We start from the raw sequence: 24,150 nt of genomic DNA, 5'->3' as shown, positions 1-24,150 counted from the left end.
ATTCCAACGGATGTATTTTACATTTTTTTAAATTTTAAACAAAATTTTAAATAAAACTACAAAGATGAAAAGAAGAAGAAATATAGATAATTATTTCTCCCTCTAATTTCACTCAATTTCTCATCAGGTAAATTAGGAATATGGTATTGAGGATGAAATATTAAAAAAAAATGTTTGTTTTTTTCATCGGTTATCTAAAGTTGCATTTAAATTCTGTTAATTACCATTAATTTTCACCTATTAATAACGACTGTCTCGGTCAACAAGAGTTTATCTTGAAAAAATATCAGTGTACCTCACTTGTAGGAGACGACGGCACTGCAGCAACGATTTCAGATGTCACCGCCGCGAAGACCCGCCCCTTTATTTTGTTATGAAAATGTTTTCACGTGTTTCCTAATGTGACGATGAAAACTGCGCTCTACGAGTGGTTCGTTATATCCATTTACGTGTTGTATAAATTGACAGAACAAACTTTGAAGTTTTCTGAACACGTTCTCCACATAGCATATGGAAATAAACAGATAGAAGAAATGGAATTGGCGAAAATTGCCAAAAATCTCGTCAAGTGTGTAACTTCCGGAGAGGTGAGTTGTTTTGTGTCCAAAGTGTTGTGCACTGTCAATGTCACGCCGAATATTTTACAGAATTTTCAATCGATGGCTGTAATATTGCAAAAAATATAAGAAAGAAAAGGAACCAATTTTTTTGGGGTGGTGTCAAGCAAGAATTAATTCTTTGACAAACAAACCGAATCAAGGTCACAGATGATATATTCTGATATTATCAGGATTATCAGATTATAGAGGCCGGGGACTCAAATATAAAGTAACTATGGATCGATGTTATATTTATATAATAGTGTTGCATTATGCATGTACTATGCCTAAATTGTAGGCTGGGTTTGACACATGGTGCACGAGCCGGAGGCGAGTGCACTATGTGTCAAACCCTGCCTACTATTTAGGCATAGTACATGCATAATGCAACACTATTGTTATTATTATGCTGACTGTTGTAATTATTTATGCGGCAATCTATTTGACTTTTTCCTGAAAATATCGGTGCTTAAACAGCGCACTTGCAAGAACTCATTCAAAATATTCATGCTAAAATTGTTTGCATGCTTAGTTATTTTGGTTACTAGTATTTTCTCTAAATAGGTCGGGATTTTCTGTCCAAAAGCAACACATCTTTATTTTCTGTTATGTTAGTAAGCCTTATTTGTTTGCAGACGTCGATTCTCATTGATAATTTTCTTTCACATCCTTCAATCAAGCGTCATATAAAAAAGCGTTTTAATGACCCTATAAAATCAGTTCATCTAACGATCTGTATGTAATTAGTTTGAAAGTTTGTTGTACACATTAATCTAAAGTTCCTTAGAATAATATAACTGTTTTCAAATAATATTTGTCTATTTTCTCCTTCTTGTGTCAATTGTATAAATTAAGTTTATATATTTAATAAAATTACATCAATCAGTGATCGTCTCTATGGCGTAATCGATAAGGCATCGGACTGTCAATCTCATGGTCGTGAGTTCGATAGGAATGTGCATGGAAGAATTTTATTCAGAAAATAAAGCCGTGCACTATTTCGGCATAGTATGTTTACGCTATATAAATCCTTAGACCACTATGCGAGAATAGTAGGGTATGGGTTATATAGAGACAAACTGACAGGAAGCATAATAATAGCAAATAATGTGTTTTCTCCACACTATACCCTCTTGGATCCTGGTCCATGAATGGCAATAACTTATGTTTTTTAATTCTCTTATGGGACAGTTATAATTCTTGCTTTAAAACAGGCCTACATGAGTGTTTGTATTGTAGAGGAGTGGGTGATGTAGCATTCTCTTGAATTAAGGTCAAGATCTAGTAAATGAAAGGTGCCTACAGATTTATCAAACTTTATGAATAAATTCCTTCATTGATGCTTTACAACTTTAGCTTGGTCAAATAAGGTGTTTCGGGGCATATATAATTTGTAGGTTAACAAGATGAAAATATGTATTTTAAACTGTCACTTAATTTCAATGAAAAATTAAGAAAATCAGTCATGAATACGGGAGTTTTTTTAGTATTCGGCAAAGGAACTGTATCCAGATTGCCTACAATCTGTCGGAAAACGGTAATTAGTATGTTCATGGCCTCTTCTTTAAAACAATATCAAATTTATTATAGGTATCCGGTTTACTTTTCATATGATTTCAAATTGAATGACATGAAAATACATGTACCCTATTTTCTACATAATTCTGCTAAAGCCATAAAGTACGGGAAAAAGAAAGTTGAAATTGATTATGACGTCATAATGGATCTAGCACCAAAAAATTAGTCTCAAGTTATTTACTAGATCTTGACCTTAACTGTTACACTGAAGGTGTGTGATAAATGCAATACAATACAGTATAGTGAATGCCCTTAGAATGAACTGACACCTACAGCAAAGTGATTCTCGTCTTCATTGCTTTGAAATATTATAAACTTAATTATTGGATGTAACAAATTTTTTAAATTACTTTTATAACAAAGAAATCAAAATCATCAATCCAGCTGGCAGGTTTTACTGTACTGCACTGTTTGTCTGTCATTGATAAATGTCAATATGAGGCACTGTTTTGGTATTTATTAGCTGCCAAAAAGTGATATCACCTATTCGAATTATATAATAGTGTTGCATTATGCATGTACTATGCCTAAATAGTAGGCAGGGTTTGACACACGGTGCACGAGCCGGAGGCGAGTGCACTATGTGTCAAACCCTGCCTACTATTTAGGCATAGTACATGCATAATGCAACACTATTGTTATTATTATGCTGACTGTTGTAATTATTTATGCGGCAATCTATTTGACTTTTTCCTGAAAATATCGGTGCTTAAACAGCGCACTTGCAAGAACTCATTCAAAATATTCATGCTAAAATTGTTTGCATGCTTAGTTATTTTGGTTACTAGTATTTTCTCTAAATAGGTCGGGATTTTCTGTCCAAAAGCAACACATCTTTATTTTCTGTTATGTTAGTAAGCCTTATTTGTTTGCAGACGTCGATTCTGTTGATAATTTTCTTTCACATCCTTCAATCAAGCGTCATATAAAAAAGCGTTTTAATGACCCTATAAAATCAGTTCATCTAACGATCTGTATGTAATTAGTTTGAAAGTTTGTTGTACACATTAATCTAAAGTTCCTTAGAATAATATAACTGTTTTCAAATAATATTTGTCTATTTTCTCCTTCTTGTGTCAATTGTATAAATTAAGTTTATATATTTAATAAAATTACATCAATCAGTGATCGTCTCTATGGCGTAATCGATAAGGCATCGGACTGTCAATCTCATGGTCGTGAGTTCGATCCCCGGAATGTGCATGGAAGAATTTTATTCAGAAAATAAAGCCGTGCACTATTTCGGCATAGTATGTTTACGCTATATAAATCCTTAGACCACTATGCGAGAATAGTAGGGTATGGGTTATATAGAGACAAACTGACAGGAAGCATAATAATAGGTGATATCACTTTTTGCCAGTAATTACCAAAACGGCACCTCATAAATGTCTCTTAAACAAATGCATGAAGATTTACTAAATTATATTCTAACAGTTCTTTAAACAATTTGTCTCTTCAGAGTATTGCGGTGGAATCCTTTTGGCAGAAGCAGCCGTGTGTGATTACGTTTTTGCGGCGGTTCGGATGACCTTTCTGTCGACTGAGTGCTAAGCAGCTCAGTCTCATCAAGCCACAGCTGGACGCCCACAATGTCCGCCTGGTCGGGGTCGGCCTGGAGGAAGTGGGGGTCGAGCAGTTCATCCAGGGAGGATTCTTCAAAGGAGGTCTGTACTATTTTGTTTCAGAAATATGTAGGTATAAGAATGAAATTCATTCAATGTGTAAGAGAATTTTTATTTTTACCTGTTTCTCAAATAAAATTGTTTGCATGTAAAAAAAAAATACTGTGACTAGAGGCATATGAAGTTACTTTTTTGAAAGGAAAATGAATTAATTAAAAGTATTACTATTCTGGACAGTAAGACACACTTAATTATAACGAAGTGCAAGGGATGGACGATTTTTTATTCTTTATAAATCTAATTTGTTATATCGATCCACAGATCAAAATATACTTTAAAGCCATGCGAGGAATGAAATTAATCAATTCGTTGTTTATATAGTGTCAATTTGTTATTACTGGGTATATAATATTATATTTGCTATAACCGTGCTTGATTTAGCCCTCAATATGCCTCACCGTATCTAGAATATAGTTCAATTTGACTGAACATTTTGTATGTTTACAAGTATCTTTTAAATAGAGAAAAATCAAAAGTCTCCATTTCCATATTACTAGGACAATATAGGATGGCAGCAAACAGTTAATTGAAATTATGTCACTCCCAGATCCCTCAAATCAATTGACATTGTATAATGAAGATAAAATGAAGTGGATTTTAAGGTAGATTAATTCATTATTGGTGCCCCATTGTTTGTGGAACACTTGATCTCTGTAAAAGGATTGAGAGATATTGTGTATCCTTTTGTCATCAGCAGATGCCAGTAAAAGTTACATGATGTTGAAACAAGTCAAAAGAAAATCTGAACATTAACTTTATAATTATCAGCACTTGTCAATACCATAATGCAGTTTTCACACCAGAGCATGACCATTTTTAACTGATTATTTGCTCAGCATATATAATAGTAAATTACAGGAAATCATTTTTCTGTTTCCAATTTTCAACTTGCAATCATATAGCTTTAATCAAATTAATGTTTGGTAAAAGCATAACAATGTATTTAATTATCAGAGTGTTTGCTTTTATTATTGTTTGCTGTCATGTTATGTTGTATTCATTTTCCAGGGGTGCAGGTCCTTAGGAATTGAAAAACATTGTAGCAAGGGGCATTTATTTAAAAAAAAGTAGAAGGAGATTGAGATAGAAGAATGTACCAGAGTAACCAGCTAGGGGGATTGAGGTTGGAAAATTTATCTGGTATATAATGTAATAATGTAAATAAATTAGTTTTAATTTTTCAGAGCTCTACATTGACACAAAGAAACAGTGTTATAAAAAGTTAGGATTTAAAAGGTAAACAATTACAGCAATCAAATCATCTTTATTGTATACAACTTTATTTTTCTGATAGTTCATTATTGAAGGTTGAATTAAAATGTGATAGATTTTCTTATAAATGTTATCAAATTTGTCATAGGTTGAATCTACTGAGTGTTTTTCCCTCAATGCTCACCAAATCATCTAGAGATGCTCTTAGTAAAGTAAGTTTTTTTGTTAAAAAATTCTTGATGCTGAAACTCAGTGCATTTAAACTAAAAATTTAGTTTATTAGCATAAAAAGTGATTTATTAAGCATTATGTATTAAACAATGCATTAATGTTCACATTGAACATGTATTATCATTAAAGTAGATCTTAACATTATGTAAATTTTTTTTATCACAAAACATTGAAAACACATCATTTTTAGCTCACCTGAACTTTTCTGATCAAAATTTGTCTGTCGTCTGAAATTGCCATAAACTTTTCACATTTTCATCTTCTCAAGAACCACTTAGCAAATTTCAACTAAACTTGCCACAAAGTATCCTGGGTGAAGGGGATTCAAGTTTGTTCAAATGAAGGGCCATGTCCTCTTCCAAGGGGAGATAATTATGAATTAGTGATAAATTAATTTATGGTAACTTTTAGAAATCTTCTTCTCAAGAACCAGTGGGCCAGGAAAGACGAAACTCATGTGGATTGGAAGCATCCTCACATAATGTAGATTCAGGTTTGTTCAAAGCGTGACCCCTGGGGGTAGGCTGGGGCCACAATGGGGTATCAAAGTTTAACATTGGAATGCATAGATGAAATCTTTAAAAATCTTCTTTTCAAGAACCACTAGGCCAGGAAAGATGAAACTCATGTAGAAGCATCCTCTGGTAGTAAAAATTCAAGTTTGTTCAAATCATGACCGCCGGCGGTAGGGGGGGACACAGTGGGGTATCAAAGTTTAACATACTAATACATAAGAAAAATCTTTTTCTCAAGAACATTGAAGCCATGATTAATGGTCTTTGTCATATGGAAGCATCCTCTGGTAGTGTAGATTCAAGTTTGTTTAAATCATGACCCCTTGGGGTAGAGTGGGGCCACTAGGGTGACCAAGGTTTTATGCAATAATATATGGGGAAAATTCCTCACAAAGCCATGATTGATCATCAATTTTTAAAATTACCAAAACAGGTACATGTGTTTGTATACTGTTTAACGTCCCTCTCCAGAATATTTCACTGATATGGAGACATGTATGTACATATGTAATGTAGATTTAAATTTGTTTAAATCATGACCAATTAGGAAAGTAGAGGAGCCATTAAAGTGAATCATAAGACTTTATCAAAAAAAAATCATTTTTAATCATAAAAAGCAAAGCCATTACGTGTCATAATAATTCAAAAGCATTCTTAGGAATTGTAGATTTAAGTCGGTTCAAATGCCCCCTCCCCCCTTCCCTTGAACCCGCTTTTATAATAAATTTAAACTTTTCAATACTGAACTGATTTTTGCTTTTACCTAACCAGTTGCTCATGTGAGCGATGTGGCCCCTGGACCTCTTGTTTTATCATTTAGGCACAGCAAGAAAATATAAGTGGTGACTTCAGAGGAGACGGTTTTCAAAATGGTGGAACCCTTGTTGTAGCTCCTGGTCAGTATATTATGTTAGACTACTCAATATCTGTGTCTACCGGGGTACATATTTTACTTTTAAAGAGAAAAAAAAGATCATAGCTTATACTAGATCTAAAAGGTTTTAGTTTGCAGAATTCCCATTTTACTTCTGTACCGGGTACTTGACATCTAATTGTCTACATTGTATATATATTTATGGCACACTATTTTCACCAAAAAATGAATGGAACATACATGTAGTTTCACAGTTAACAAACACTCTCAAAACATAGTGTAATTATGCCCCCTTTAAAGAAGGGAGGGCATATTGCTTTGCTGCTGTCTGTCGGTGGGTCTGTAGGTCCACTAACAGTTTCTGTTCATTCTGTTCATTCATTGAAAAGTGGGAGGGTATATAGAAATTAGAATGTTTGTCTGTCCGTCTGCTATGTTTCTGGGTACTCATCTCTTATCTGCAATTCCTCTCATACCACTAATTGAATTTGATGAGACATTCACAGAATCTTTATAACATATTGCCTCCTATTTTACTTTTTGATCCAACACTTTTGGGTTTCCCATAGCAAAACATGGACACTGCCACAATGCCATTATATTAATATGGGAGGCAGAGGGTATCATTTAGCTAGCTCATTGCTCACAGTATCTCTAGTATTCTTTACAGAGGTTACACATACTGAAAGGAAATTTGGTTTATAGATTGCATGCATGATCATTAGAATATCTAGCTCAAGTTCTGTTTTGAGTAAAATCAAGCCATTTTGGACAGAGTCATGCATCTTGAGCTTAGTAAATTCCAATTATTTGGGGGGGCATAAGTGTTTTACAAACATCTCTTGTTATGATGTAATAAATACAAAAGTAAATTGTAAAATATGATTTTAATTCTCCGAAACATCAAGTCCTGGTGCATGTCCCATCATGATTCATTTCTAATGAACCAAGGGAATTCATTTCCTATGAGCATTCTTCTAGCTCTCAGGAAAAATCTAATGCATCGTTTTTTTTTTTATAGGAGGAAAAGTTTTATTGTCCTTCAAACAAGAAAATCCTAGTGACCATATCGAGTCCAGTGAGATACTCAGAGTGCTTGGGATCAAGGAACCAGAGTCCTAGCTTCTGCTTTCTCCATTAGTCCATGATTGACCTAAAAAGGGCATTAATTAGCTAGAATTTAATCAATTTATCACTGAAAAATTTAATTTGTACATGTGTTTCATTTTGAAAAATCCAATAATAAATGTGATTTGTGATGTATGAAGCTTTCTTTATAATTGTAAGCTAAAGCTTTATTTTTGTAAAGCACAATTTCAAATATGATACATTATATGGTTTAGTCACTTCATTTATAACTAACATACTTCATTTAAAAATAAACTAAACTGCTGATTCAAAACATAATACATGTACAAATATTCATTTCTCAGGTAATTTTTTTCTTGCTGCATTTTAATAACCTTGCATTACTCCATCCATTTGTACCAGTTATTGTTTTACTTTTATTTTATTCTTGTATTTACATGTTTTTATTTTTGTATACATGTTGTTGTCCAAGGGTAAAATATTTGCACGCTAATGATACTGAGCACAGAAAATATGAAAATGTGTTCAGTGGAGAAATATGTGTAATGTTTTGCATCTTTGTGCCATAGTCATTTGTATACAGTAATAAATTGCTCAAGATCTCATTCTTTTTCTTTATTTGCATACATGTAAATAAACATTTTCAAGTCGAAAGCATCCTTGCAATGCTAGATGTCCTGAGTCATCATGTTTTCATTGGACCCAAAGCATATTTCATTTGTGGGCTTGTTTCTCTCATTGAGAAGTACCAGTCAAATTAAAGCTTTCATGAATAGTTGGATAAGGATTCAATTGACACTGCAAATGCACGTTATAAGCTTTTTAATATCATAAAATGGCTTAATGTGATTGGTTGAAAGATAAGATTTGCAATTTTTTCTGAAGACGTTGCTTTAGTCAGCCCACAAAATATTGAGTGAAATTTGCCAGGGGTCCATTAGCAACGTGTTGACTCAGGACCTCTGTCATTGCGAGGATGGGTTGAATGAAGTTGGTCATATATATAACTAAGGCTTTAAATGCCTTGGCCTGTGAATGTTAGCCTGTGGAGCTCAGTTGATGGAGAGTCTGTAGGGGTTCATGGTTCAATTCCTGGTCCAGCCATACATATCCCCTATTCCTTTTGCATAAATTGGCACTGTTAACCTATAACCTTGGACTTGCAGATAATAGTCATGCCAGGGGCATATTAAAAAAACTTTAGTGATACATTTGAGGGTGAAGACAAATTAAAGGAGGAGGAGTGTAATGGTTTGAGCCATGGAGGTCAGTTGGTGGAGCACCTTTTTAATAATACTGAGGTCCATAGTTCAACTCCAGGACAATATACAGTCATTGACCACCTGTAGAGTAAGTCATGCCAGAGGCAAATAAGAATCTGGGTTGTGCCTTCAAAGACAATTCAATGAGTGAAGAAGTAGACATGTAATGGTTTTGGCTATGGATATTAGGGGAGCTCAGTTGGTAGAGTGGCTCACTAATGATGCAGAGGTCCCAAGTTCAATTCCAAGTCCAGCCACACATTTTCTCCTTTCTTGTAACTTTCCTGTTGCAGTTTGACTTCAAATATGTTGTAACCCAAAAGAAAGGACTTTTTAAAAAACTTTAACCTTTCAATGTCATGTCAAAATGTTTCAATAAACCTGTGAAATATGAAAGCCAAAGCATCAACTGCTCAAAAGTTGCATTATATGGCTATTTGCAAAGTACCAGTATTTTTAGCTCACCTGAGCCGAAGGCTCAAGTGAGCTTTTCTGATCACATTTTGTCCGTCGTCCGTCCGTCTGTCCGTCTGTCTGTCTGTCTGTCTGTCTGTCCGTCCGTCTGTAAACTTTTCACATTTTCGACTTCTTCTCAAGAACCGATGGGCCAATTTTAACCAAACTTGGTACAAAGCATCCTTGGGTGAAGGGGAGTTTAAATCGTTAAAATGAAGGGCCAAGTCCCCTTACAAGGGGAGATAATCAAGAAAAGACAAAAATAGGGTGGGGTCACTAAAAAATCTTCTTCTCAAGAACCACTGGGCCAGGAAAGCTGAAACTTATGTGGAAGCATCCTTGGGTAGTGTAGATATTAAATTGTAAAAATCATGACCCCCGGGGGTTGGGCGGGGCCACAATAGGGTATCCCAAGTTTTACATAGAAATATATAGAACAAATCTTTAAAAAACTTCTTCTCAAGAACCTCTGGGCCAGGAAAGCTGAAACTTATGTGGAAGCATCCTTGGGTAGTGTAGATAGTAAATTATAGAAATCATGACCCCCGGGCATAGGGCGGGGCCACAATAGGAAATCCAAGTTTACATAGAAATATATAGAACAAATCTTTAAAAATCTTCTTCTCAAGAACTACTGGGCCAGGAAAGCTGAAGCTTTTATGCAAGCATCCTTGGGTAATGTAGATATTAAATTGTTAATATCATGACCCCCGGGGGTAGGGCGGGGCCAGATTAGGGAATCCAAGTTTTACATAGAAATATATAGAACAAATCTTAAAAAATCTCCTTCTCAAGAACCACTGGGCCAGGAAAGCTGAAACTTATGTGGAAGCATCCTTGGGTAGTGTAGATATTAAATTGTTAAAATCATGACCCCCGGGCATAGGGCGGGGCCACAATAGGGAATCCAAGTTTTACATAGAAATATATAGAACAAATCTTTAAAAATCTTCTTCTCAAGAATCACTGGGCCAGGAAAGCTGAAACCTATTTGGAAGCATCCTTGAGTAGTGTTGATGTTAAATTGTTAAAATCATGACCCCGGGGGTGGGGCGGGGCCACAATAGGGAATCCAAGTTTTACTTAGAAATATATAGAACAAATCTTTAAAAATCTTCTTCTCAAGAACCACTGGGCCAGGAAAGCTGAAACTTATGTGGAAGCATCCTTGGGTAGTGTAGATATTAAATTGTAAAAATCATGACCCCCGGGGGTAGGGCGGGGCCACAATAGGGAATCCAAGTTTTACATAGAAATATATAGAACAAATCTTTAAAAATCTTCTTCTCAAGAACCACTGGGCCAGGAAAGCTGAAACCTATTTGGAAGCATCCTTGGGTAGTGTTGATATTAAATTGTTAAAATCATGACCCCAGGGAGTAGGGTGGGGCCACAATAGGGAATCCAAGTTTTACATAGAAATATATAGAACAAATCTTTAAAAATCTTCTTCTCAAGAACCACTGGGCCAGGAAAGCTGAAACTTATGTGGAAGCATCCTTGGGTAGTGTAGAAGTTTTAAAATAAAAAAGGGAAGGGTAAAAAAGGGAAGGGGGCATGATAGGTATAGCAAGAGGGGGATCCTGGTAAAGATCTGCATCACCCAAGTTACTCAGGTGAGTGATATGGCCCATGGGCCTCTTGTTTTTTTAAAGTGGTCTAACTCAAACGTCAAGGTGTTATTATCATAATTAATGGCACCCATGGAAAACTTTTTCACAAGAAATACACATGTGAAAAAAAGAAGACCTAGCACCAATTGTTCAAAAGTTATTGCCAAGGGTAAAGTGGTTTTTTTTTTTCAGAAGTTGGTCAAATTCCAAGGTTAATAAATCCAAATACATGTTTAGCTCATGTCACCAAAAATATACCTTTAAATATAAAACCTTAGAAATAAAAGTTATGACATTGAAAAGTTAAAGTTTTTTAAAAGTAGGTCAAACTCTACGATCAAGGTCAACAATATTTATACCCAAGGAAAGGTTTTGTCACAATGAAATATAAAAGCCCTAGCACTGTATGTTCAAAACATACAGCCAAGGTCAAAGTTCCATAATTTTTTGTAAACATGGGTCAAACTTCAAGGTTAAGAGGTCAAATATGTTGGTACCGAAAGAAGGTTTTGTCATGAGGAAAGCACATGCTCTAACCAATCAAAAGATACAGGCAAGGTTAAAGTTTCTTCAGACAAACAAGGTAAAAAGCAACAACCGAGTTTCTTCAATTGCCACGTATTGTGACTTCGTTGACAGAATCATGGAAGCCCTCAATTCAGTTAAAATACAGATAAAAAAAATTTTCAATGCATGTTTCTATTTATTCAATGAAAAAAAAAAACACACACAATAAATATACAAACAATATGTATGGCATACTGGATTTTATATTATCACTGGATAATTGAATTGTACAGATCAAAAATATACACCAAGAGACCCTAGGGAAAAAAGGAACAAAGGTTTTTACCAATTCTTCTTGAGCTACTGAATCTCGTTTAGAAATGTAAGCATTTGAGAGACAATTAAAACATGAGCTACTGATTGCAAACATGACAATAATGAAAAAATACTAGTAGTTTGAGCTTGTACAAGCCAAGTCACAATTTAATTCATTATTATCTAAGGAATGTTAGTAAACAGGAATGTTAAATAGTAAATTATACATCCCTTCCATAAGATGATTGAATTTTTCTCATGTTCATTGTACAAATGTATATTCCTTCTTTATAGTACAAAACATTAGGAACCCTTTTCTTTGTTTAAAAATTTGCAAGCATTTTACAGAAAAAGAATTATTTATATATCAATCAATAATGAAAAGGTTACGATATATTTTACATTCATTAGGTTTTATAAATGTGATCCATCATTCAATAAATATCCAACACATCTTTTATGTCATTATACATTTCATAAATCAAAGACAAAAGATTTGTACTAACTTTAAGGAAACCTTTTTGGCATCATTGTTGAAATTAATTATTAAAACGATCAAGTAAAAATGAACAGTTATTTTAAAACATAAAACTGAAAAAACCTGGTACATATCATTGTGACACACACAGAAAAACTTACAAGTAAATGGACAATGTATATGCTAGGTATTAGACCTAAAGGTGTGTGATACATTCATTATATCAATACTTATTTATAGAGATAATCTCTGGCCACTAACAAAAAAAAAAAATAATGATAATAAAATTGTGTATTAACATATTAAATATTAAAGGACTACACATTTAAACTGCACAACTAAAAATGGAGATAATCCAGATCCAAAAAGCTCCTCTGGCAAGATGATGTATGCAAACAGAGAGATAGAAAGGACGGATTTCAATTTGCACAGAAAAATGCTGAACAAAAAAAATCTGCAAGATTCTTTGTGAAAACTCTTTTGTCTGTTGTATTCACTACCTAAGTAAAATCAATTTGAATTAAAATAAGTCAGTTCTTGCTTTTAGTACAACAACAGCTGAAATATTGTAGAGATCCATCCTCTCACAGATTCCTTTCAGTTATAATTTATTACATAAATAATAGTTATCACCAGGTATTCTGTAGCATCCATCTCTTGCACAATTCTCTCAAACCATTTTTTTAATTTGGAGTCTGTAAAAAAAAGAGGAAAAATGTTTTTTAACAAGTTATGGAATGTTTACAAGCTTCACTGCTCTCCTTTCTACTGGGAAACATTGCAGAATTTATTGGCTTTATAATTTATATACTATTAAATGAATTAGTGTTACCATAAAAAGGGACACAAACATAATTTCGAAGAGTCAAAATTTTAGGTTTTAAGGAAAAATAACATTTGTCGGGATTTAATTTCGTGGTTAAAGGAAGACCATTGTACTGTCTGTAGTACAAAACTTTGACAATTTGGTGGGAATATGAAAATCTGGATCTCTATACCTGGAAAACAACAAAAATTAACCTCCTCTGAAGTATAGTGATTACACAGTAAAAATTTAATATATGGTCCCTACCTTAGTTCCTCTCCCTTCTCTCACGGTCCCTGTAGCTCCGCCTCTCATTAGGATCAGGGAGGGCTTTTCTTTCTGACCTTTCACCTCTGCGTCTATACTCCAGACCTCTCATCGATTCCCTTTTCTTCTCTTCAAACTCTCTATCAAACCTCTCTTTTTCACCTTTTAAAATTATTTAAAAAGAATTGAATACTGAACTCCATGCTACACATGATGAGCTACAATTCCCTTTCACCCTTGCAACTAATTTTTGACAATTCATTGACAGTTGGGCATTTTCAAACAATGTACTCATAGTATACATACTTTCCATATGGGGTAACTCTTCAGAAAAAAAATCAATTAAAGATAAATAACACAAACTGTTTTTCAGACATCAGCAATATTCCTCATAGATTTACATTCAAACTGGTTATATGAATAATGTTTACCGGGTATAATGGGAGAAATTGATAAGAATTTGTCATACACATGTATTAGGTAAATTGTGCAAAATTTTGCATTGAATTGCATAGAGAGCAAACAAATCAAGTCTAATATCTAAAGAACAAAGATAACTTACAATTTCTTCATATTTGATGGATTTATTATTCTTGTGTCATTTCAAATCAAAATCAGTCAAAAGATATAAATCAATCCATGCATTAAATTTTTGTTTGTGTTAAGTATACCCTTAATTAATAGTATGGTACTACCATACTTTTAAAGAATTCATGTAATGGAGTAACAATATGTTAGAAATATCAATTCTCTCTATTCCCTCTTACCTTAATTATAAAATATATAGCAATAAATCGATCAATTAAAAAAAGACAAAGTATGGAAGTGTATATAAATTAAACTCCTACTTTCTTCCAGGTTAATGAGCTCTTGCTCCTCCTCAATATCCCCACCCCTGCGTCGAGTCTTCTGAACGATGTGAGCTCGATCCCTTATGTGGTGTCCAATGGCCATTTTGTCACCTCTTTCTGAATCCCTTACAGTTTTCCTGGTTTCTCTTATCTGAAATTTATAAATCACTATTTACTTTGCTAAGATAACACCCACTGACAATTATAATAGATTTCAAAACTATAAAAACCAGAAGTCTCTGTCGAGACTGTAGCTCTACTGGTTTGTACTTATACCAAAGGATGAGAAAAGAAGCCATTGCCATCAGACCAAAACTGTAGGAGTAGCGTTTTAAAAGAATTTCACAGACATTTCTATTTTTAGTAACAATTGAACACTGTTCATCGAAATAAAAAAAACCGATGCACTATTTTATGTATCTTATTGTAGTCTACTTGTGTGCCAAGTAATATTGAAATCAGACCAAAACTGTAGAAGAAGTAGCGTTTTAAAGGAATTTCACAGAAAATTCTATTTTTAGTAACCATGGCAACACCGTTCATCGAAATCAAAAACCGATGCACTATTCTATGTATCTTAGTGTAGTCTACTTGTGTGCCAAGTAATATTGAAATCTAACCAAAACTGTAGAAGGAGTAGTATTTTAAAGGAATTTCACAGAAAATTCTATTTTTAGTAACCAAGACAACAACGTTCATCGAAATCAAAAACCGATGCACTATTCTATGTATCTAAGTGTAGTCTACTTGTGTGCCAAGTAATATTGAAATCAGATCAAAACTGTACGAGAAGTAGCATTTTAAAGGAATTTCACAGAAAATTCTATTTTTAGTAACCATGGCAACACCGTTCATCGAAATCAAAAACCGATGCACTAATTTATGTATCTTAGTGTAGTCTACTTGTGTGCCAAGTAATATTGAAATCAGATCAAAACTGTAGGAGGAGTAGCATTTTAAAGGAATTTCACAGAAAATTCTAGTTTTAGTAACCATGGCAACATCATTCATCGAAATCAAAAACCGATGCACTATTTTATGTATCTTGGTGCATTCTACTTGTGTGCAAAATTATATTAAAATCAGAGTAAAACTGTAGGAGGAGTAGTGTTTTGAAAAATTGTTTACAGACAGACAGACGGACAGACAGACGGACGGACACCTTACTATCGCATAAGCTCTTCTGGTCTCTGACCAGTAGAGCTAAAAAAAAAAAATCAGCTCCTTGCTCCCAAAATGATTTTTGTGGTCTTTTCCTTTTAAATTTTTTTCAAACCCTTTGTCCATGAAGAAAAACTATATTATTAACTAGAAAACTGACTAGTCAGCAAGGGCCCCGCTGAGGGGTAGAAATATAAGGGTGCAGCTCATTGAATGAGAGTTTTACTTGATTACATTTTTTTTAAATATATGAAGATTATAAGTAACAACTGTATTTTTAAAATTTCAAGATAATTCCTGAATGTCCAAAAACCTGTAAATAGTAACCTTGTATTTACATAAAACACGGAAAACCTCTTGTCTTATAAAAAAAAAAAACTAAATTAAATGTGTATATAAAAAAGATTTAAGCAGGTGTTTTATAAAATGCAATCCTTCAGTGAATGCAAATATCACCCAGGGTTGACCTCAATTTCAAAACAAACATCAGTTGCAGACAAAAGTGTTCATTAATCTGCATGTGACAGATAAAGATAAGCCTCTAAATTTTCTGCAGCAAGCAAGATGATTAGTCCCAGGGGATTAATTGTACTGCTCTCTCATCCTTTTCTTCTAAATTTACAATAAAAATTTTTTTCAGCACTGACAGAATGGGGTTATTATCTGATTACCTGTTAAAATTAACAGCATTAGGGCAGCCAAAAAAAAAATAATTAAAAAAATAAAATGGTAATAATAAATAAAGATATCTTAATATACAATGTATATCTTGATTTTAGAATTCAATGAAATTATCATAAATCATTGTGTACGGTATTCTAACCAAAATAAAGTATGAACATTATTTCAAATCCATATTTCAGAGAATGTACACATCATTCAAAATTGACCTTAACTTCAAAACAAAGTTCATTTGCAGACAGAGGCGGTACAGTAATTAATCTCAACGTGACAGATAAAGATAATGCTCAAGATTTTCTTCATGTGGATGGTTAATTAATCCCAAAGGACAATTGCACAGCCTTCCCAGTTTACAATGGTAACATTCTCAGGAGTTACCTCTCTTTGCCCATTCACTATAATGCATAGTTAAGGAATCTACCCCACCACCCCAGCTCCAAACCAGAAGACATAGAGAACCAAACTTAGCATCAAAATATGTATTTCTGCCTACTGAACAACCATACCAAATTTGAACTTGATTGGTCAACCATAAAAAAAGTTATTAGAAAAAAACAGAAAATTTGTGGACGGAAGAATGACAGACGGACAGACAGAGTGATTACTATAGGGCACCCGCAAATCCTTGCGGGGCCCTAATAAGTATCTCATTTACAAATACCCGGGACAAAGTATAAAAATGCTACAATTTAACAAATACATACAGAAGCAACCATTTTAGCACTTACTCCCCCAGGGGCTTGTAGGGTTGAGGATGTGGCCTCATACACTCTGGGTCTGCTTCCCTCTCCTCCTGTGTTTGTATAGGAATATACAGCAGACTGGGAAAATACCTGTGCATTTGGGTTATTTCTGGCACTCTCCTATAATAAAAACAAAGGACATTTAGAATTTTTTTATCATTATTTCATCATTTTTAAACAAAAATTGAAAATGGTGTAAGTATAAACTTATTGCATGCATGATCTATAGTAATCAGACTACTGTATACATGGAAATTTTCGCCCCCGTTTTATTTTTGCCCCTTTCGCCCTCTTCCTGATTGGGTGAATTTAAATTAAAACAGTGTGAATTCAAATTACACAGCATAATTTCTTAAACAAAACTATGACTGGGCGAATTTAAAATGGGGCAAAATAGTTCGCAAGTGCAAAAGGGTGAAAATAACATGGGCAAAAATAACCCTGTATACAGTATATACTCAGAGAATGTAATTTGTAAATCATTTATAAGCCTAAACTATTTGCCTTCGTAGCTGATATGTTTAACAACATATTTTTAGGATCTTACACAACAAACCTTAATTTTACCCTGACTGACTTACAAATGTTCTTTCCATATTCGCCATCATGTTGTTCATGTTACTAAAAATGTTGTTGAAGCCAAAGTCAAAGCCAAAAGGAGACATTGCTTGGTTGTTATGTGGGGCCACCGTCATTTGCTGACCCCCTCTTCTTGGCTCTTGCAGCATGGGATTGCCCCCAAACATGCTCCCAAAGGGATTCTGAAACATTCTGTCCATATTTCTCATATGTTCTCGATGCCCCCTGCAGTAATAAAAAATATAATGGAATTTTGCCAATTGTTTACACATGTATTTTAGCAATAACCATGATAACACCAAGTTCATCTTTAGTTCAAAATCTAATTTCATTACATTGTGCTTAAACTATGCATCTAACAACAATATGAAGATGCAGTTAAAAGATGAGACATAAAACTAGGACCAAGACCAATATTTTGGTCAAAATGAAACCACGCGAAACTCTTAAAACCAATCACCATTTTAATTTTGTAACAACAAAAATTATGCTTACTCAAAAAATGGATCGTTATCCATGTCAGCAAAGAAAGACCTGCCCAACATTTTGATGAGAGTTGATCTAGCTCTGCTTCCTTTAGGAAATCCGATAGTCGGATAAGAAAAACGTCACAATGGAGAATTGGGATTGGGTAAAGTTAGTGGCAAGTTAAACATTTTAATTAACATTGTGTTCAGACAGTACCGCTATCTGAAGTTGTTGTTTGATAGATAAGTGTTTATGTGGGATAATTCAATTGTATAAAATTATATCGAAGAAATAAAGTAAAAAGTGATTTGCATTTATATAATTTAATATTTACGCATATAGTCTACTTTTACCATTACCAGTCTTCCGAAAATTCGGGAAACACATATGGTGACCCAAAACGAACATGAAAATTATAAGCACGAATTTATATTTAATTGATTATCATTATTTTTGTAATGATTTTCTTTATTTCAAAAATGATATAAAAATATCTCTTAATATTCCGGATTATTTTTACACCATATCCGCTCCGAACGTTACTTATGACAACTACTGTTACCATGACTTCACACGAGTTGTTAGGCCGCGAAGGCTTTGGATACACGGAAAGAAGGAGAGGATTAAAAATAGAAATTGGGGCCTATAAAAGAGAAATCAGGTTTGGATATATTTGCGTTATAATGTGTTTTATGTCAATGTTCATATTTTTATCTTTATAATTTTTACTCAAAATAAAACGAATGAAATAAGCACAAGTACCCAAACTCTGAAACCTTGAGAGAAAATCATACCACGATACTTTCTGGAATAATTTTTGGATTTGTTTATGTTTATAACACATATTGTCTCATATTTGATTTTGGATTAGAAACAAACAATGTAATATTCATGGACTAATATATCACTCATTCACAGCTGGAATGGATCTAGATCATAAAATGTTTTTGAAAAATATTTCTTATAAACATTAAGTTCAAAAATGCATGTACATTAATTAATTGCCATTAGGCCTAAATACTGATGCCCCATACCACAATATGATACATATGTATATATTCATTGAAGAGTCATATGTCTATTTTATGTACATGTTTATATAGGTTCATGTATGTCTAAATGTTTTGTTTTTTGTTTTTTTTCCTTTTTCTGTCAACTATATTTTAGGCCTTTCTCTTGTAAGTTTGTACTCTTTATGCTCATTTGGGCACTGAATTAGTAATAAAACATATCTTATCTTATCTTATCTATTTCTCTTAGCAAGGTTAATCAAAACGGCAAAAGGAAAACGGTACCACCTACTAATATCCTTGCTTTTGTCTATGGTATACTAAAACCAAATGGATAGAATATTCAACCACTCACTCTTAAAACTTCAGAACTGTTGTAATAGATAGTTTTCGATTGACCTAAATTTAGCAAAAGTTACCTCCCGTTGGCCGCCATACTGGAGGTCCAAATGCTCATATTTCTTCATTGTTCAACCAATTTTAATATTTTATATTTCCGATTTTGAATTAGGAATCATTATTTATCTGAAGTATATAAATTTTTGGAAGACTCCCTTATTTAAGAAAAAATATTTAATAAAGATTTTCCACCAAATATTTCTGCTATATTTTCTTAAACTTGGTAAGACAAAGAGGAAAACTCACCGAGTCGACCTCCAATATGGCGACCAACGGGAGGTAACTTTTGCTAAATTTAGGTCCATCGAAAACTATTATTGTTTAACGACGAGTGGGCAATATTTTAGCAATTATTCGGCGGTCTTGGTTGTGATAGATACCAGGAAACAACATCAATATATTAAAGTCTACGTGCAAGCATTACGAAGATTGAAGACGATACGTATTATTGTCTGTTTGTTTGTATGTTCAATTGAATATGGTGGACATAAGTCAAGAGCAAAGTGGACATTGTTGATACACTTGAGTCACATTCTCCATAGGGAGTGTAAGTGGTACCAGTTGCTTATGTCCCTGGTTTTGTATATGCTGTAAACAAACCCAATGGATTATAAACTGGTTTGAGCCACTCACGCATTCAAATTCAGAATGTGGCTTGTACTAAATCTTGGCTGTGATAGATAGTAATAAAAAACAACAGCAAATGAAATCTACATCTACTTCCCAGCAATACACAGATTTAAGAGAGTAATTTTATTTCCTTGTCTTTTTTTAATTTTGTATTTACATACACAACACATAATAAATCAATCAATTTTGTATTTTTCAATTGAATATGATGGGCATGGCCAAAGAGAGAAGTGGACATTGTTCATGCATTCAGGTCACATTCTGAATAGGCAGTGTAAGTGGTACCAGTTGCTAATATCCCTGGTTTTGTTTATGCTGTAAACAAACCCAATAGATTAAAAAACTGTTTTGAGCCACTAACACATAAAACTTCTGAATATGACTTGTACTAAATCTTGGCTGTGATAGAAACTATTTGCCAGCAGTACACAGATCTAAGACAGTAGGTTTTCCTTGTAAATTTCCAGATTTGTATGGTGTCTCAATATGAGTGAAAATTTCTTAAGAGGGACGTTAAACAACATACAAGCAATCAAAAACTATTTTTCAGTTGAGTATAATGGGCATGGCCAAAAGTAGAAGTGGACATTGTTGATGCACTCAAGTTACATTCTGAATAGGTAGTGAAAGTGGTACCAGTCGCTAGTGTCCCTGGTTTTCTTTATGCATAAACAAACCCACTGGATTTAAAAATACTGTTTTTAGCCACTCACTCATAAAACTTCAGAATGTGATTTGTACTAAATCTTGTCTGTGATAGAAGCAAAGATACAACACTGATGGAAGTGTAATTGTCAGCAACACAGAGATTTAAAACAGTAAGTTTATTTTCTTGTCAGCTTTTCATTATGTAGTGGGTTTCCATATGAGTGAAAAATTCCCGAGAGGGAAGTTAAACAACACATAAAAAATCAATCAATCAATTTTGCATTCTTCAGTTGAATATGATGGGCATGGCCAGAGAGAGAAGTGGGCATTATTGATGCATCCAAGTCACATTCTGAAAATATAGTGAAAGTGGTACCAGTTGTAATGTCCCTGGTTTTGGTTATGCTTTAAAACAAACCCAGTGGATTAAAAAACTGTTTTGAGCCATTCACTCATAAAACTTCAGAATGTGACTTGTACTAAATCTTGGCTGTGTTAGAAACCAAGAAAAAGCAGTGATGGAAGTGTCATTGTCAGCAGCACACAGATTCAAAACAGTAAGTTTATTTTCTTGTCTGTGTTCAATTCTTTATTGGGTTTACAAATGAGTGAAGAATTCTCAAGAGGGACAACAACAATATGCAAGAAATCAATCAATCAATTTTGTATTTTTCAGTTGAATATGATGAGCATAGCCAAAGAGAGAGAAGTGGGCATTATTGATACACCCAAGTCACTTTCTGAATAGGTAGTGTAAGCAGTACCTCTTGCTAATGTCCCTGGTTTTGTTTATGCTTTAAGCAAACCCAGTGGATTAAAAAACTGTTTTGAGCCACTCACTCATAAAACTTCAGAATGTGACTTGTACTAAATCTTGGCTGTGTTAGAAACCAAGAAAAAACAGTGATGGAAGTGTCATTGTCAGCAGTACGCAGTTTTAAGACAGAAAGTTTATTTTCTTGTCTGTTATCAATTTTGTATGGTGTCTCCATATGAGTTAAAACTTCTCCAGAGGAACGATAATAACATACAAGAAAACAATCGATCAATCAATCATCTTTTTTTCAGTTGAATATGATGGGCATAGCCAAAGAGAGAAGTGGATATTGTTGATGTACTCAAGTCACAATCTTCTTCTTTTTTCTTCTTCCTGTCCAGTGCTGACCTCGATATCGAGTGTAATAGCAATCTGAATGGGTTGTGTAAGTTGTACCAGTTGCTAATGTTTCTCGTTTTGTTTATGCTATAAACAAACTCAGTGATTTAAAAGACTGATTTGAGACACTCACATATAAAACTCAGAATGTGACTTAACTAAATCTTGGCTGTGATAGAAACCAAGAATCATTAGTGATCGAAAATTACTTGCTAGCAGTACACAGAATTAAGACAGTAGGTATATTTTCTTGTCTGTTTTCAGTAACGCATTTTGTCTACATATGAATGAAAAATTCTCTTAAGGGACGTTAAAGAACACATTATAAATCAGTTAATCAGTTTTATATTTTTCAGTTGAATATGATGGACATGACCAAAGAGATAAGTGGAAATCGTTGATGCACTCAAGTCACATTCTGAATAGGTAGTGTAAGTGGTACCAGTTGCTTATGTCCCTGGTTTTGTTTAAGCTATAAACAAACCCAGTGGATTAAAAAACTGTTTTGAGCCATTCACTCTTAAAACTTCAGAATGTGACTTGTACTAAATCTTGGCTGTGTTAGAAACCAAGAAAAAAACAGTGACTGAAGTGTCATTGTCAGCAGCACACAGATTCAAAACTGTAAGTTTATATTCTTGTCTGTTTTTAATTCTTTATTGGGTCTCCAAATGAGTTAAAACTTCTCCAGAGGAACGACAATAACATACAAGAAAACAATCGATCAATTTTGTATTTTTCAGTTGAATATGATTGGCATAGCCAAAGAGAGAAGTGGACATTGTTGATGCACTCAATTCACATTCTGAATAGGTAGTGTAGATGGTACCAGTTGCTAATGTCCCTGGTTTTGTTTATGCTTTAAACAAACTCAGTGGATTAAAAAACTGTTTTGAGCCACTCACTCATAAAACATCATAAGTGACTTGTACAATTTCTTGGCTGGGATAGAAACCAAGAAACAATAGCAATCAAAATGTACTTGCAAGCAGTACACAGATTTAAGACAGTAAGTTTATTATCTTGTCTATTATTAATTTTATTTGGTGTCTCCATATGATTAAAAAATTCTCGAGAGGAATGAAACAACATACAAGGAATCAATGAATCAACATACAAGCAATGAATGAATCAAATATATATTATTCAGGTGGATTTGATGAGCATGGCAAAAGAGAGAAGTGGACATTGTTGAATTACTCAAGTCACATTCTGAATAGGTAAAGTAAGTGGTACCAGTTGCTAATGTCCCTGGTTTTGTTTATACTATAAACAAACCCAGTGGATTAAAAAACTGTTTTGAGCCACTCACTCATAAAACTTCAGAATGTGACTTGTACTAAATCTTGGCTGTGTTAGAAACCAAGAAAAAAAGTGATGGAAGTGTCATTGTCAGCAGCACACAGATTCAAAACTGTAAGTTTATATTCTTGTCTATTTTTAATTCTTTATTGGGTCTCCAAATGAGTTAAAACTTCTCTAGAGGAACGACAATAACATACAAGAAAACAATCGATCAATTTTGTATTTTTCAGTTGAATATGATGGGCATCGCCAAAGAGAGAAGTGGATATTGTTGATGTACTCAAGTCACAATCTGAATGGGTACTGTAGATGGTACCAGTTGCTAATATTCCTCGTTTTGTTTATGCTATAAACTAACTCAGTGATTTAAAAATCTGATTTGGGCCCCTTACTTATAAAACTTTAGAATGTGACTTATACTAAATCTTGGCTGTGATAGAAACCAAGAAACATTAGCGATGGAAAATTACTTGCCAGCAGTACACAGAATTAAGACAGTAAGTTTATTTTCTTGTCTATTATTAATTTTGTATGGTGTCTATACATGAGTGAACGATTCTCGAGAGGAACGAAACGACATACAAGGAATCGATGAATCAACATACAAGCAATGAATGAATCATATATTATTCAGGTGAATTTGATGGGCATGGCAAAAGAGAGACGTGGACATTGTTGATGTACTCAAGTCACATTCTGAATAGGTAGAGTAAGAGGTACCAGTTGCTAATATCCCGGGTTTTGTTTATGCTGTAAACAAACCCAGTGGATTAAAAAACTGTTTTGAGCCACTCACTCAGAACACTTCAGAATGTGACTTGTACTAAATCTTGGCTGTGATAGAAGCCAACAAACAAGAAAATACAGTGATAGAAGAGTCATTGTCAGCAGCACACAGATTTAAAACAGTAAGTTTATTTTCTTGTCTATTTTTAATTTTTTATTGGGTGTCCAAATGAGTGAAAAATTCTCAAGAGGAAGACAACAACATACAAGAAAACAATCGATCAGTTTTTTTATTTTCCAGCTGAAT

At 33.8% G+C, this 24,150-nt stretch overlaps 2 protein-coding genes across 2 annotated transcripts; one reads left to right on the top strand and one right to left on the bottom strand.

The window, feature by feature from the left end:
- Positions 1-533: 533 nt before the first annotated feature.
- LOC134239305 (prostamide/prostaglandin F synthase-like) lies at positions 534-8,388 on the top strand. The gene is given in 6 exon segments (XM_062721480.1): positions 534-587; positions 3,640-3,844; positions 5,047-5,098; positions 5,223-5,286; positions 6,641-6,716; positions 7,716-8,388. Coding segments are annotated over 6 exon segments (552 nt in total). The 3' UTR covers positions 7,817-8,388.
- A 3,417-nt stretch (positions 8,389-11,805) lies between these two features.
- Positions 11,806-18,091, bottom strand: LOC134239299 (myeloid leukemia factor 2-like). Its single transcript, XM_062721476.1, has 6 exons — positions 17,997-18,091; positions 17,504-17,726; positions 16,908-17,042; positions 14,335-14,488; positions 13,487-13,648; positions 11,806-13,109 (listed from the first exon to the last, which is right to left on the bottom strand). The coding sequence occupies exons 1-5, from the start codon at positions 18,044-18,046 to the stop codon at positions 13,488-13,490; spliced, it is 723 nt and encodes a 240-aa protein (XP_062577460.1). The 5' UTR covers positions 18,047-18,091; the 3' UTR covers positions 11,806-13,109; position 13,487.
- Between the last annotated feature and the right edge of the window lie 6,059 nt (positions 18,092-24,150).

This window comes from Saccostrea cucullata, unplaced genomic scaffold (genome assembly GCF_032062105.1).
Source record: "Saccostrea cucullata isolate Sc308-1 unplaced genomic scaffold, CSIRO_AGI_Scuc_v1 ctg6922, whole genome shotgun sequence".
Classification (NCBI taxonomy): Eukaryota; Metazoa; Mollusca; class Bivalvia; order Ostreida; family Ostreidae; genus Saccostrea; species Saccostrea cuccullata.
This window is presented reverse-complemented; position numbering and strand designations above follow the sequence as displayed.